The sequence below is a fragment of the Oculina patagonica genome, chromosome 8 (assembly GCF_052425735.1).
Source record: "Oculina patagonica isolate OP01 chromosome 8, crgOcupat, whole genome shotgun sequence".
Lineage (NCBI taxonomy): Eukaryota > Metazoa > Cnidaria > Anthozoa > Scleractinia > Oculinidae > Oculina > Oculina patagonica.
This window is the reverse complement of record NC_135765.1, coordinates 10,464,148-10,479,987: the sequence shown is the minus strand read 5'-3', so window position 1 is coordinate 10,479,987 and position 15,840 is coordinate 10,464,148. Positions and strand designations below refer to the sequence as shown.

At 39.0% G+C, this 15,840-nt stretch overlaps 2 protein-coding genes across 2 annotated transcripts in view; both read right to left on the bottom strand.

Moving 5' to 3' along the window:
* Window positions 1–15,680, bottom strand: part of LOC144662521 (uncharacterized) — a 183,105-nt gene extending 167,425 nt beyond the window's left edge. The window contains exons 1-4 of the mRNA XM_078523343.1: window positions 15,484–15,680; window positions 7,757–8,128; window positions 3,594–3,848; window positions 2,224–2,502 (exon numbers count right to left, since the gene is read on the bottom strand). Coding sequence (XP_078379469.1) covers window positions 2,224–2,502; window positions 3,594–3,848; window positions 7,757–8,128; window positions 15,484–15,559 — 982 coding nt within the window. The 5' untranslated portion in view covers window positions 15,560–15,680. The remainder of the gene's footprint in view (window positions 1–2,223; window positions 2,503–3,593; window positions 3,849–7,756; window positions 8,129–15,483) is intronic.
* The window catches only part of LOC144662606 (proto-oncogene tyrosine-protein kinase receptor Ret-like), a 109,024-nt gene that overhangs the window by 49,129 nt on the left and 44,055 nt on the right, over window positions 1–15,840 (bottom strand). The window lies entirely within an intron of this gene.

Below are 15,840 nucleotides of genomic sequence, written 5' to 3'. Positions count from 1 at the left end.
ATTTAAGAATTGTCGAAGGGGAAAACTCAAGGGAAACTTCTCTTTCGAGTACGAAAAAGAAGAAAAACCGAAAGGTTATGGACAGACGAGGGAAAAGAGCAACTTATTATTAGCTACGAAGAAGGGAAATGTTCATGGAACTTCACCAACAACAAATACACGATTGAGACCAAAAGCTGTTGGCATTCAACAGCATGTATCCAAGTACAGCGAAACAAGTGCTCAAGTAAACTGAGCAGATTTCTAAAAACAAAAGCCTGTGAACTCCCCCTTACAACGGTAGCTAAACGTTTACTTAAAAAAAGAACAGTACGTTTACCAGGAAATCCTCACCAAAACACAATTCTAAATAAAAATTTATCGTAACACCAGATAAAACCAGAAGAACACAAATAGCACTTACTTATCTGTTGTACTTTCACTATCTTGCAATCAGCAGGCATGAGCGCATTGTCAGCATCACACTTGTAACCACCAAAATCTTGATCCACATTCATCTTCACATTTATTGTGTTCTCTGTAGCTGTGAATTTCTTTATCTGATTTCCATCAGGTTTGTACCAGGTGAGTGTTGGTGTAGGAACACCATCTGACACACACTTCAACGTCACTGTCTGACCGATCCATGACTTGACAGCTGATGTTGTGGCTTCCTTTATTGTAGGCGGGTCTAGAAAGTGATAAGTGACATTGCATTAGACAAAAAAACAGAAATTGGTAACAGCGAAAAAGGAAAATTAAAAATTTAAAAAGGTTTCCATTCACTGATTTAAGCACTGCAGATGCCACGTTAACCTTCCAATAATGTTTACTGTGGCTGTAAGAATTGTTAGTGAGATCTCTACTTTTTCCAGATATGATCCTGAAGCAATTGACCGAGTCACCTCTGCAAAGATGCAGAGCGATTTTAAGTGTGATACTTATGAAGGCTAAAGAACTAAAAATGGAGAGGAACGGATTTCTAAATGGAATGTCTTTCAATCGGCAGAGATTGGTTGGTTTTTCCAGCTTCTGAAAAATCATAATTATTTTGCCCTTAACCTAAATCTGATTGAAGGCGAGTTTCGCTGTTGATGAACACCACCGATATTTTAAAAGTTATCTCGAAACAGCTTATCTTTCGGATCATACCTAACATTTGCAATCAGCTTTTTAGCACTCTTCCTATAAATCTGTAAATCCGGTTGTGACTCCCATATCGAAAAAGGAGGGGTTTAAGCTTTATTTGACCCCTTTCCCCTTTCCCATTCTAACAGACACACAAATAAGAGCTAAAGTGGCTTAAATGACGGTAAAACTATTGCAATCGATTTCTTTCATCCACGAAGAAATGTTAAAGATTGTATGGGACTTTTATCTAAGCCATCAACAAAGTATGACGAGGTTATGTCATCTATTTTTTTCGAATGCAACCCTACAAGATAACTTGATTGGTAATGTCATTGACGTTCTGTCCCGAACACTTAAAAATTAGTAATAACTAAACCCTGCACTTTACGACCCCATGCAAGATGATGAGCAACCCTGTCCATTTCCCATGGGAAGAGTCCCCAAGATATAGACCTACATTGCACAGTTACATAAACTTCCGCCGTCTTATCTTGTCCCACTCCATTGCTTGTAGTGCACACATACTTCCCTGCATCACTTCTGTTACTGCTTTGAGTGTTTGGATCTTTAGACACAGCTGTGCCTTGTACATATTTTTTCCATGATATGGAAGGTGTTGGAAAACCTGATGCAGCACATCTCACAACAATAGGATTTGTTACATTCACTGTTATGTTTTGTGGCAAGACGGTTAACTGTATAGGAACTAAACGGGAGAAAGTCCAGCAAAATAAATTAGGTTTTTATGCCTTAGGCAAACTTGGATAAAACATATGTTTTTCATACACCTTCTACAAAGAAAATAACTTTATGTACCTTACATGATGGAAATCACACATAAATAAGCAAAACAAAACCAAACTTAAACTAAATTTACTGTTACATTGCTCACTTGACAGTAAATAGGATGTGTGTATATATGGGACCAAGGAGAGATGTTTTATTGAAGAACAAGGGAGACCACAATCACAGCCATCCATCTGTTCCAGGCGTTCGGTTATTGAGGAACGGCGCGAAAAGAAAACGGCAAAAAAAAAAGAAATATAGGGTAGCGCCGTTTCCCACTACCCGAACGCCTGAAGCAGGCTGCGGTCTACACTGAATGTCACTCACCATTTACATTTAGTGTCACAGTGGCCACTGGTCCATCTCCAACATCATTGTGTGGGACACATTTGTACTCGCCATAGTGCTGAGACCGCTGTACATTGTTAATGGTGTATGTGTATTGACTGTCATTACTGTGTCCGACGAGAGTGTTATTCAAATAGAACCTGTACTGTGATACTTGAGGCTTAGCTGCCGTGACGTGACAGGTAAATGTAACACTGTCTCCTTGTGTGACGCTATTTGCAGCTGCACTAGTAGTTACTGTTGTACCTTCAGGTTTGTCTGGTAATATAAACCAATGGTGAATCTTAAAATTCAGGTAATATTTAAAATTCATGACCAATTTTAGCTTGACCAATTTCAGTTTCGACCAAATACTTCGTGCATATTTTGCTCGCTTGGTATCGATGAATTATACTAAAATAGAGGGTATGTTAATAGAGCATTAGATAAACTTTGACTGGGAAATTTGAACAACGTGTAAGACCGAAAGAGCGTCTTAACTGTTAGCTAACCTTGCAACTATTGTTCGCTACAGAGTACGTAAATCCATTTGCTTACAAGTTAACAGGTGTAATGGTGTCAAGATGGCAAATACATATATAAACAAATAACAAATGATGTGTTTAGCTTAATTATGACCTAAATAAAAAGTTTATTTTTGGATTAAATCGATAATGTATAATGGCTTATCTTTGGTATGTTAAAGTCCACATTGTCTTTTAAAAGTCTGTATTTTCATAATTTTACAACAAAATAACAACAACAACAACAACAACAACAACAAACATAACACGACTGATTTACCACATACTGTGTCCCTGTCCATTCCTGCTAAACCGCACATGGCTTGCAATATAAGTAGACATTTGAACAGCAACTTAAGCCTGGTTTTCACTAGCGACGCAAGCACAAGCACAATCACGCTAAAAGGACAAATTTTGACCCTTGTGCTTGTGCTTGCCGCAATTACAAGCACAAGCATCAAAATGCAATGCACTTGTGGTTTTGCTTGTGTTGAAGCCGTTTTCACGGTGAAATAAGACCTGTTATCCTTGCGCTTGTGCTTGCGTCGCTAGTGAAAACCAGGCTTTATAGCCCAGACACGCTTTGTTGTTACTAATAAGTCGATATCTCTTTGTCTATTCATCTTGTACTAGTCTACACACTCTACATCTGTGTGTTGTAAGAAGCCGCATAATTTATATTATTTAAGTTTAAAGCGTGTTCTTTGATAAAACAACTGTTTTACTAAACGGTCATGATTGAATAACAGAAACCATACATGTACATTGTAAACACTTAATGTGTTGTTGTGCACTAGGTTGTGAAGATAGAGTTGGATATTTCACAATAAGAGAAATTTTACTTACAATGAACCACAAGTGTCACGTGTTTTTCATCTTGTCCTGCGGAGTTGTTGACTTTACAAGTATACTGACCATCATCTGCTCTATTTATACCATTCAATGTCAAAAACGCTATTTTCTTCCCTGAACTTTTCACTATTCCATTTCTGATCCATTTTACATCTGGGTCTGGTGTCCCGAATGCTGCACAGCTGATATTGACTGAGGATCCCTCGTTGTAATTTGCTTGTTCTGATGATATGCTTATCTGTGGTGCCTCTGCAAAAATGAATTTGGTTGAAGTCAAAGCTATCTCACTGCTATGCACATGATATGTGGATAAGCGCGTGTAAAAGCTTTACTGAGTTTGTCTCCATAAGAGGCTGACGTCATCCTAGTTTAAATCATGGTGTTTTTAGGTCACAGCTGAAGCTGTGCCCAGAATTGCGTGAAATCTGTGAAAAAGCCTCCTGTCCTCCGGCCTCAGTGTTTTGCTAAGCTAAATTTGCTGTTCAACCAAAGTGCTTTATTTTCGAACATTTCAGTCTATGTCTGAGTCAGTGTATTCTCCTACGCAGGTATCATTGTGACTTGTTACGTGATGAAACGCGTCTTATACGCTAATGCATGTTCATATATCGAACATACATTTGACTTCATTTGAAAGAGTTACAGTGAAACGAACTCAACCGGGGCCACCCAACGTTTTTTAGCCAATCACAAGACGAGTTTAAAACAAAAGAATTGGAGTTCCTTGGTCAGGCAACCAATCACAGTGAAGGGCAATTTTAACTCTTCGCTTGACTGAATACGATGCGAAGGCACGCTAAAGTGTTGTTTTTACGGCAAAAAATATAATTTTGTTCATTTCGTTTACGGTTAAGGCGAAAGTCTGCCGGTAATTTAGAACACTGGACGGAATCAACGTTAATAAGTTTACCGAATGACGGCCGGGAATTTTGAAGACTGAACGGACTCAACGAAAATAGCACGGCCTGCGCCTGGAATGAAGACAAAACGGACTCGACAAAAATTTATTTACCGAATTGACACCGGCTGAAACTGTGAAGACGAAACGACTTTTCCTCAAACCAGTATATATATTTGCCGAAGCGAATCAACACCGGTCAGCAAAGAGATAAACTCAGTGTATTACATTCAGTGATATATATACAGTGATACAGTGATAAAAAGAACATTACCTAATGAACAAATTACAACGGCGAACATTTCAACCATAAATATTCATCGCCGGATAAAACTCAACAACACGTGCAGAAACGTGACAGGTTCACGCATACTAGTTAGCGGCTGTAATTTGGTAAATTTATATTTACGTTGAGCCCGTTTAGTGTTCAAAAATGTCGGCCGCAAATTCGAGGAAAACTGACATAAGCTTTCGTCTTCGACATTCCCGGCCGTGTTTTGGAAAATGTGTGGCATATTGTAAGTTTTATAGCCGATCATGCTTCGGTAAATTTTTTATTTACGTTGCGTCCGTTCAGTCTTCAAAACTCCCGGCCGTAATATTCGATCAAGAATTATCCAAGCTTTCGTCTTCGACATTCCAAGACGTCTTTCGGGAAAATATTGAGCTGGCCGTGAATCGGCCGGTAAATTTATTTCGCTACGTTCATCACTTCGTTCAGTCTTTCGAAGTCTTCAAAATTGCTCGCCGTAATTCGGTGATACGCTGAATCCTTTCACTGAGTTTCAGTCTTCAAAAATATTCGCGGCCGTAATTCGGTAAACGTATTTACGTTGATTCCGTCCAGTGTTCCAAATTACTGGCAGACTTTCGCCTTAACCGTAAACGAAATGAACACAACACTTCAGCGTGCCTTCGCATCGTATTCAGTCAAGCGAAGAGTTAAAATTGCCTTTCACTGTGATTGGTCCCCTGACCAAGGAACTCCAATTCTTTTGTTTAAAACTTGTCTTGTGATTGGCTAAAAAACGTTGGATGGCCCCGGTTGAGTTCGTTTCACTGTAAGGTCGCATGGGACTCTTGCCAAACCGACAAATGGTAAGAGCCTTTCAATGAATTTAGCCAGCACGGAATTAAGGCGCAAACAGTGGATGGAATATGACTTGCCCTACGAACAAGGAGTAAACGCAAACCGGCAGTGATCCGTCGAGGCGGGCAGGACGGATCGAGGATCACGGAGGGCCTCTTCGTCTGTGCCAGATAGTGGCGGGCCCCTTGGCATGGCCGGTTAGCATGGTGACACTGTTCCGCTGAATTTATGGCTCTCGTATCTCGTTCTTCCATATCTTTAACGACTATCAAATTTCAATTTCCCAGATACCTTACTCCTCACTGTTGCTAACCAGTCGAAAAGGAGACTATTGTAATGTGATCATCGAAAGCATAGGCACAATCTTTTAAAACTCGAACTCGTACTTAATCTCGTACTCGTACTGCGGTCGGTTGTTGGTGACTTACGTTTCAACAACTTGAAGTAAAGCCATCTTCACAGTGTAGTGGAACGTTGTTGGTCAATCGATGGTTTTAAGTCTGATCCTTGCAACTGATTGGTTAGTATTGCCATTGTTATTGGCTGTAAAACTTGCGTAATAAAGAAGTCGCCCTCGCCTCGTCAAAAGTACTGATCGATGATCGCATACTTTAGGGGGGGGGGAGGGGCGGCAAATTTGGGGGGAGGGCTAAGATTTTTGGGGCTCCCATTTAGAGAGGGCCAAATGTCTTTGGACCCACGATAAGGGGAGGGTCATAAATGATTGAGCACCTGTTTTAACAAATAAACTTTTTAAATATTTTAGGCTACTTCAATCCACAATCTCCTCCTTGGTAATTTCCCTTAACCAGCAAACAGCGCGTGTGTTTATCAAGCTGAATCTTTTATATCTTGAACGTGACTCATTGTGGAGATTTCTGGAGTGAGCCAGAAAATATATATGACTAGAATGGTTGACTTTCAACGCACAGTTTCTGTAATGAGACTCCACAGAACAATTGTTTAACCATTCATGCTGCAAGTTCTCTGCGAGGAACATTTCTTTACCTATTTTACTAGCAAGCTAGCTACTTTGACTATTTTACTAGCAAGCTAGCAATAGGTAATTAAAGCTTAATAATAAATGGTCTATCCGTTGGCGAGTAGTGACTTGTTAAATGGTCAAAGAGGCTTTACACGTTCGATCACAGCTGTTTTTCATTGGTATAAATTGATTACTTTTTAGCATGTTTGACATTCGTAGATGTATTTCTAGTCGTTTCAGAAGACCTAAAATAAAAATTTTCCGGGGGAGCATGCCCCCGGACCTCCCTAGCCTTGTTTGTGTTAAGGATCAACAGCTGTTTGGTTCAGGCTTCTCAAGCCTCATGCATTGAGCGTGAGACTCGCGCAATCAGTTGCAAACTCACACTGAAACGATTATTTCTCGCATGATATTACTTTGATTCAAACAACCCATTTTGATCATATCTATTTGTATCATGACACGTTATCAATAATCGCCTTAGAAACACACCATTTTGCTATTTTTTTCTGTTTTACCTGCTTCGAATAGCTCGAACAGCTGAAAAAGTTAAAACAGGAATCTAAGTAGCTTTTCTGAAAGCGCCATCATATTGCTACTCAGAATCGCAGAAAAGTGATCTAAGAGGATTAAAAATTGAAAACGTTCTGGGGTAGCATGCCCCCAGACCCCTCTTGAGGGCACACAACTTCTCTAAGAACTAGTCAACTACTTTCAATGGTTTTTACCTTGCTGTGTTTATTCTTTTATGTGCCCATTCAAAGGACGGAAGGGGGGGGGGGGGGGGGTCACAATTTTTTGGTCTCTGATGTGGGGCGGGTGGCAAATTTCTGGCTCCAATTTGGGAGAGGATCACAATTTTTGAGCCCACTTCTTCAAAAATTTACCGGCCCTCCCTCCCCCCCAGTAATTAATGATCGCTCCCTTATAACTTTGTAGGAATTCGGGTTCGAGGACGATTCATCCAGTAATTTGTCAGTATGCGTCGGTTTTCTGTGTTGTTGTACTTTACCAACAAGTTTAGAATCGGAAGCTAAAAGTTTTCCACTTACTTTTAGGTAAACTGGATATCAACGTTCTGTCGCTAAGGTGCTTGTCAAAAGCTAGCGTCCGTTTTGTCTTTCTTTACGGTAAATGTGTCGTTAACGTTGTGTAATCAAAACAATATATTAAACATAACTCACCTTCAACTGCCAAGAACACAAAGTCAAATCTTGGCGGATCAAAATCAGTAGACTTGTCTATTCTACAGCCATAATATCTTTCATCGCTCTTTCTGATTAAGCTTAGAGTGAAGATGATCTGACCAGAAGATACGTCACCACGTCCACTTACACGTCCACTGTATGTTGAAGGGATAGATACTGACACTGGACCACTCTTCTTTTCAGTTACCAGAATTCCACCACTCTGAAACTGATTCGATCCATCTTTCTTCAGTCCCCAGTCAACTATATCAACATCACCAGAGAAGCTCCAAGTGAAGTTAACAGACGAGCCAACCGACCCTGTCACAGTCTTTCCGTCATACTTTGAAGTGAAACTAATCTGACATTCTGAAAAACATTAGCCAGAACCTAAGTCAATTTTAACAGGGTAGGAAAATCAGAGGTTTGTGTGACTGTCTTAGACAGAGTCAGGGTTAAGGAGGCCGGGTCGCACCTCCCTACTCAATATTATGTCTAGTACCCCTCCCCCCCCCCCCCCTCCAACACGGGGCTGAATGAAAAACGAGCTAGAAGAAGGCGGGCAGGAGAAATATGTCTTCGTAAGTATTTCTTGCCCTATCTCCTATAACATAAGTATTACTCTATCATTACAAGTTATGAAACATGGATCAGGTCAATGGAAAGAACCAAAATAATTGCGGGGCTGGACGATCGACCATGAACGTTATTATAACAATCTGGACGTGAAGGTGGCTTGTAATGGTTTAGACATGTCCGGCTTCAGTGTGCTCTCGCAACTATACCAATTAAGAGCGAATTTTTTTGTAGACCGCGTGAAAACAAAAAAATGCGGTACAAACTTCCAAAGTCATCTACCTTCATTTTTGGCTCAGAGATACCTTATGGTAAGTCGATAAACGTGGTGTATTTTTTTCGTTTAAATCTATTTTAATTTTCGAGAAAATATTCAGACACTGTAACAAGTGCCCGGCGACATAAAATGGCCGAAACGAGAGCGACGAACATGGTCACAAGAACTTAGCTCATCAAAAGCGTAAATTGAAGATGACCTTTCTCAAGTTTGTATATTTGTACAGGAGGCATTGACGAATGTTATGAGTCTAAAATAAGGATAATCAACTGAACTATGAAATCCAGGCAGGCGTTCAAAAATCACCATTTTCTCATTGTTTACAGATTTCATTTTGGAGACGTTTTTCACGAAGCACTTTTCCTATGCGGTATAACTCGGATTCGCCTGAAACTTTGGCTTAGATAAGTAGAAATGATGTACTTTTTAAGTATATAAAAATTTGCTCTGGGCTTTTCATTTTATCCAAGAAATAGACCGTCCTACTTCGAAGAAATCGCTCGACAGTGACTTATGTAAACAAAGCAAATAATCGAATTACGCAGTACACTTTCTCTTAATATAGCCAAAATTCGAACACAATCTTATCATTTAGCTACACACCAGTTTATTTATTAATATTTTACTCTTACCTTGCAAAAGCAGTGGTAAAACAGTGTTTTTCCCCATTCTTGACATTCTTTTGTCGGCAAATTGCACGGGCAAGCGGCTATGTTGCTTATGATACAATCAGTCACTATTAGCAAAGGCCCTCGTAAACATGGCATTTCTTGACAATTTTAACCACATTTCAGGTTCCATACAGCCATTCGTACAGGGGACTTGATAAAACAATGAACAGTTTCACTTAACGACGTTTTAAGCCTCAAATGAAATGTTGTCAAATTCAAAGAACGGTTACATGTCATTGCTCGTGAATCCTCGTATTTGTCACGCAATGAGTCACGAACTCCCGGGGGGTGGGTGGGTACATGGGGCTCCCTACAAAGTCTGCATTTTTTCAACTGCCATATAGATACAGTCGACTCCCGATAACTCGAATTCACGTTTTAAAAGTTTTTTCATGCTCTCTTGTTCGTCCACATGTGCAACCTCTCACTCGGTTATAAAAAAGCCGCTTTTTGAACTCCATTTTCCCTTTTATTTATTCCATATAAAAAAAATCAAGATGTACAGACTTGAAAAAAAAAAACACTGCATCTAGCACCAACGGTACGGTAATTTGTACAGGCTTTTTATTCCTGTTAAAATTATTATACTATTATACGGAACCCCATCTGGGCGTGGTAAAAGCTTTTTAATTTGACCCCGGAGCCGGATACCATTTCTATGTCTTACCAATGATCTGAAGACTGCCAACAAAAAATGAGAGTATGTTTTACCTTTAAGTGCAGCTCAAAACGAAACCTTTGTGGTTAAACTGACAGGCAGCCTACCACGTCCTGAACACCCTATATGTGTGACCAAAATCCGTAACTTAACCATAATATGGGAGTTCACCCTTCCCGCTTCCAAAACACAGCGGAGTCTGTCATAAACGTTTTTTACTTTTATTTATTTTACTTTGGGGGGGGAGGGGTGATCAACTTATCAGTACGAGATCACTAGGAACGTCCCGCACACTTTTAAGGGGATCGCGATAATGTGCGACTGCATTCACTTAGGCCTGCATAGCAGGCGTCGGAAAGGGGGGGGGGGGAAACGTTATATAATCGACATTTGTTATCAGACGGCGCTAAGCTCGATTTAATATATATCCGTCACCACCGTTGCCAGAATTTATCAGACTAAAACAGAGAAAAAGAACAAATCACACTGTGTTAGGTTTCTCCTTTTTAAATTTAATCATATCGCATTTTATATAACCACAATATTAAACGGACTGAGAACTGATTTACAGTAAACCCCTTCTAGCTCGAATTCGATGACGATAACGCTCATTCATGACTGATAGCGCACTCGAGGCGTCACAGTTTCTATCCTTCGAAGCTTCGCTTATTGGGTAATTTACGATTCCGATTATAATAACATAGTTTCTGGAGGAAGAAAGTGGCATTTAAATTTTGAAAGAGTTTGGTCTTAATATAATATTCAAGAAAAATTGGAATTCCGGAAAGTCGGAAATCTGGATAGTCGCCGGAGGTTCGACTGTACTTTCTATAGAAAATTAACAAAAATCGCAAAGACTTACCAGACCCAGCAGGGACAAATATGCCCGTACGTCGAAGGATCGTTCTCGAAAGCGCTTTGTTGATTCCCGGGGGGGGGGGGGGGGACTCGCATATGAAAGTGACGGGGTGTAAATTTTAGATATTTGGTTTCACTTAGGGTCTTCCGCGAAAAAATAGCAATATTTTCAGCCAAAATGGTCTCGTTCTGGGTTATACACGCAGAAATATACAAATAGCAATCCTTTTTCTGGTTTTTTTGGAGTCGTCTAGGGGTCAAGAAAAGCTCGAGCCACACCCAGATTGTTCTCTTTTAGAGGTTCTTTTCAAAATTCCTGACGAGCATCCCCGTCCGTTTCATATAGCAGTCCCCCCGGGTGTTGATTCCGCGGTCAGACTTGCGTGATTTCCCTTCTTTGGCATGCCAAAGAAGGGCACCGTTGCATTGATGCCGTGCTAAAATGATATCTACTTCTGACTCAACATCATTAACACCCGCAGCCAGTTTGTGAGCCGAGATATCTTTTTCACATGAACGCAGAGGGAGTATAACAGAACGTTTTTCCGCAGCTCGACTTCGCTTATCTTGGGAGCAGTATCCCCCAACTAATCTTTGAAAAGAGTAATTGATTTCCATTCTATACTCTGTAAAATTCTCTACTCATTAAAAGCACGAATCAACAAAATATCAGTTCTTGTTTGCTTTGGAAACTATGGCGCGACGCTCATTATATTGTTAGAGCTACACCTAATCTAGTTTATTTTTCCTTTCTGATTTGTAAATAGAATCTATGATATTTAAAAATGCTATTTCCACTTTGTTAAAACAAAAAATATGTGACCCCTTTCTTTAATCCGTGCCAGACCTTGACGTTAAAACCCCTCCCCAAAATAAAACCAAAAAATAAAAATAAAAGTTACTTCGAAAAAACAAAACAACCAAACATGTACAGCTGCAATACTCCATTCAAAATGCAACAACAACGGCAACAGTTACTCAGTGACCTTCCCCGTTTCAGGTTTAATAATTTTTTTTTCAATAGTATCTTTATGGTGTTTTTTTTTTTTTTAACGTGAAAACGTACTTTCATATACATATGCCGTGACTTTTTGGAAAGGGTTTTTAGACTTTTTATTACCCCGTTTATGTGCCATTACGTTTATATTTAGCCCCACCAAAACCACTTACGAAGTTGTATAAATCCAGGAATTATAACCGAAATTTTACGCTATTTTCCGAATGCATAAATGGCTGCCAATTTAAAATTCTTTTGTATGCATTTAAATTAGCCTGACTAACCTCGCTCTAGAGCAAAAATTCTTTTGAATTATCAACTCAAAAACGAGGTTAGTCAGGCTAATTTAAATGCATACAAAAAATTTTAAATTGGCAGCCATTTATGCATTCGGTCTATAGCCCACCAAATTTAATTCAATGGGTAACCTCCCCTCAAGTGACATATCATTGCGTGACAGATGTCAAGCCGCCATTTTCGCTCTAGTTGATCTTCTGCAAAAACAACGGCCAAAACGCGGTTTTTAAACTGTGAAGCAAGTTTCTTCTATGAAGTGGCCGTTTTCACTAAATGTGGTTGGAACTGTGAAGACCGGAATGCGGTGGGTTTTTTTTTCAAGGACCTTCTGGCAAAGTTATTACTGATTTGAAATTCTCGGGAATTCTGAATACTGTTATTTGGTAAACACCGTTCGAGTGCTGGTAACGTATTTGAAACAAACGTTGGATACAAAGCAATCTTCAACAAATTGTTACGCCAGGTAAGCTAAATATTGAGTTTTGGATCAAATAGGGTGTTTACTAATAAGATTTTGTCGAAATTTTGGCTTTGAGAAGGGAAAGCGTAATTCGAGCCTTATTCGATTATTTGCGGTTGTTGACAAGTCGGTGTTGTGATTTCGTCCAAATTGAAAGGGGAAGTTCTTCGTAGCAATTAAAAGCCCAAGACTGATTTTTATACCATTAAAAAGAAAATCATTTCCACTTATTAAAGCCCAAGTCTTAAGTGATTCTGAGTTATACCGCATAGGAAAAGAGTTCTTTGAAAAAATGTTCCAAAATGAGATTTTTAAGCAATCAAATTTTTGCAATTTTTAAACAGGCTCTAAATATTCAAATCGATCTTTGTAATACTGTTCTTAGACTCAAATCATTTGTAAATGCCTCCTTAATAAATACACAAAATCGAGAGAAGTCTGCTTTATTTTGCGCTTGTGAGCAGCATCGTTCTTATGCTCTTAATCGTGGTATGAAATTCGACCATTTCATGGCAGTCGGCGGGCGTGACAGTTTTTATTTTTTTTCTGCCAAACAAAGATAGCTCTTAAAGAAAAAATCATAGCACGTTGATCGACTCACCATAAGGTATCTCTGAAAAAAAATTGAGGGTAGGCTTGTTTAAAATTTTGTACCACCTCTCACTCGGTCACGGGAAAAATTCCCTCTTAAATGGAGGCAGAAATTTAAGAACAAATTTGTTAACGCTATATCAATGAACAAATTGAGCTCGCTTTGAAATTTTTGATCGCCGGTTAAACTTCATGATCACGAAACGACATTTCAAACTTTGATTGACGGAAGTCTTGGAAACGTTTCCGCGGGTGTTTTGATTCCTGAAGTAGCGTATCAATGCAAACGGTGGTAACGTTTTTAGTTTTTTTCCCGCACCTTTTTTATGCGTTCCGGGTTTCAGTATTCCGGCGTTCCTGGTTGTAATATACCGGCAATTCCGACATTCCGGCGTTCCGCCGTTCTGGCTTTTAGTACTAGCTTCCCATTTCAAACAGCACGTCGAAAGATGGATGTAGAAAGATTGCTGTGTACGTAAATTCTCTTGCAGAGTAAAGAACGAATAGTTCCGCGATCAAAGGAGACCCGCAGTGGCTCCGGTAAAGATGACGTTAACACTTGCTTACTTTAATTTCCTGAACTGTCCAATAAATTATGACAAAGCAGGAGAATCGATAAAGCAAATATTCCAAAGAACTTTCTTCCCTGCTATTGAAAAAGAGACAATAGGCCAATTCCGATATATTAATATTCTAACTTGGCTCCGAGGCTTGGTGGAATAAAACAAAAGAAGTGATTTATTCATTCCTAAACGTCGACGTGATATCTTTTGTTTTATTCTCCCCAAGCCTCGGAGCCAAGTTAGAATTTTAATATATCGGAAATGGCCTATTGAAAGCATAAAAAAATGTTCATCCTAGAGCACAAAACGTGCGACAGGACTCGCAGTCACGAATGCATGCAGTATTGGTAAAGTGACCGTGGTTTAGTTTAGCCTTCTCTTTAGTGACTTCTTCAAAGAGAAAGTGACGTGACATTTTTATGTAAAAATCTCTTCGGCCGTCGTGTATTCAACAAAGAGACATATTATCAATAGAAATAATCCAAAGATCTGATTTTTTGCAATTATTTCTGCATTTTTTAGTATTTTTGTATTGATTTATATATTTCACATTTTTCTTAACCTATTGAATTTTTTTCCCGTTACTCTGTTTCTAGTTACTTCGTTACTTGATACTCCGTTACTCTGTTTAGTGACACCCCAGCGAGAAATATGAATATGTACAACTGGAAATAAGTCACGCGAGAATCGTACTGTCTGTTTCATATATATCTGTTAGCACCGAAGTACTTTGATCATTCAAACAATATAGCTAATAATATCCGGAATAGATTGAAACTGCAAAGCCTTGCTCGTTGGCATTATAATAACTCCCATTGATTTCCACAAAAAACATATTAAACGGTGTTTTGTGAAGACACCAATTAAACAATTAAATTAATGCTACTCAAGCGTTCTCTGATACGGTTGGGATACCTTTAGATTGTTCCCGAAGATTGTTTTATTACGTATTGTCTAAAAAATCGGTCGATGGCAGAGGAAACCTATAAACACATAATATTTCTTTCCTTTTCATTTCCTGATAAGCTTTGTTTTTGTTATTTAAAAATCTCCTTAAAACGTGTCAAACGCTGATCGGTTGCATTTCTATAATTAATTAAAATGTAATGTTAAATGAAAATAATGGCAAATGTCGTTCACTGATGCGGCACAATTTACTTGTCGAACTTTTATAAAACAGTTATCTAAGATAGATATTAATTATTGCCGATAAAAGCACTAGCAAGGCTGCCTTGAAAATCACTTAACGTCAATATAAGGCTAGTATAACCTCAAAGTAGTGGCAACGAAAATGAAACTGCGTAACAGTCTTTGACATGAAGCTCTATATGATCCAAAATCGCACACGAATCGATACGTATACTCCCAAACGCAAGACACAATCCAGTAATGGAGAACTAAGTCACAGTCATAATTTGAGTCCTAATTACCCAATATTGTAGATAATACATACTCAAGTCTGCAAAGTACATTACATCGTTTCAGTTAATCCTAAAGTTCATGATGATCCATGATACGAAGTGCATTTGAAACGTTGTCGCTTCCGGTCGCTTCCGGTCAAGTCACCGAAAGCGAGCTAGTGAGAGTCAAACACCCAAGCAGAAGGACGCACTTTCGCTTGGACTGAAAACCGCATAAGTTGAAGTATATGTGAGAACACACGAATACTAAAAGAGTTTCTCTAATCACAGAAATTACAACCTGGAAGAGATCAGTACACGTTTGAATTGAGGCCGAAGATAGCCTGACAGATTATATTTGTAGAATGATACCTACCTGCGTGCGGAAGTAACAGCAATACCAGAAGAACATAGCAGTATGAACAAATTCCTAGTGAGTTTATAAAACTCATCTTATTGATAACGATGTTACAGACAAAATAGCTAGGTCTTTGTACAGGTATCTGGTCAAACGCGAGCTATCAAACACCGAGCGCTGTTGTGACACTGAAAAATGCACGTGACTATTGTAGCTTTATGTATTATATAATCTGTAGCGGAAATAACAGGTCAGGACACGCTACATTATTCTTGCATATTATTATTTGTTTATAATTTTAGTTACATAACAAAATATTTTAGTGGGTTGGGGAAAGTCATAGTTGACAAAAAAGTCCACGTTTTTATGAAATTT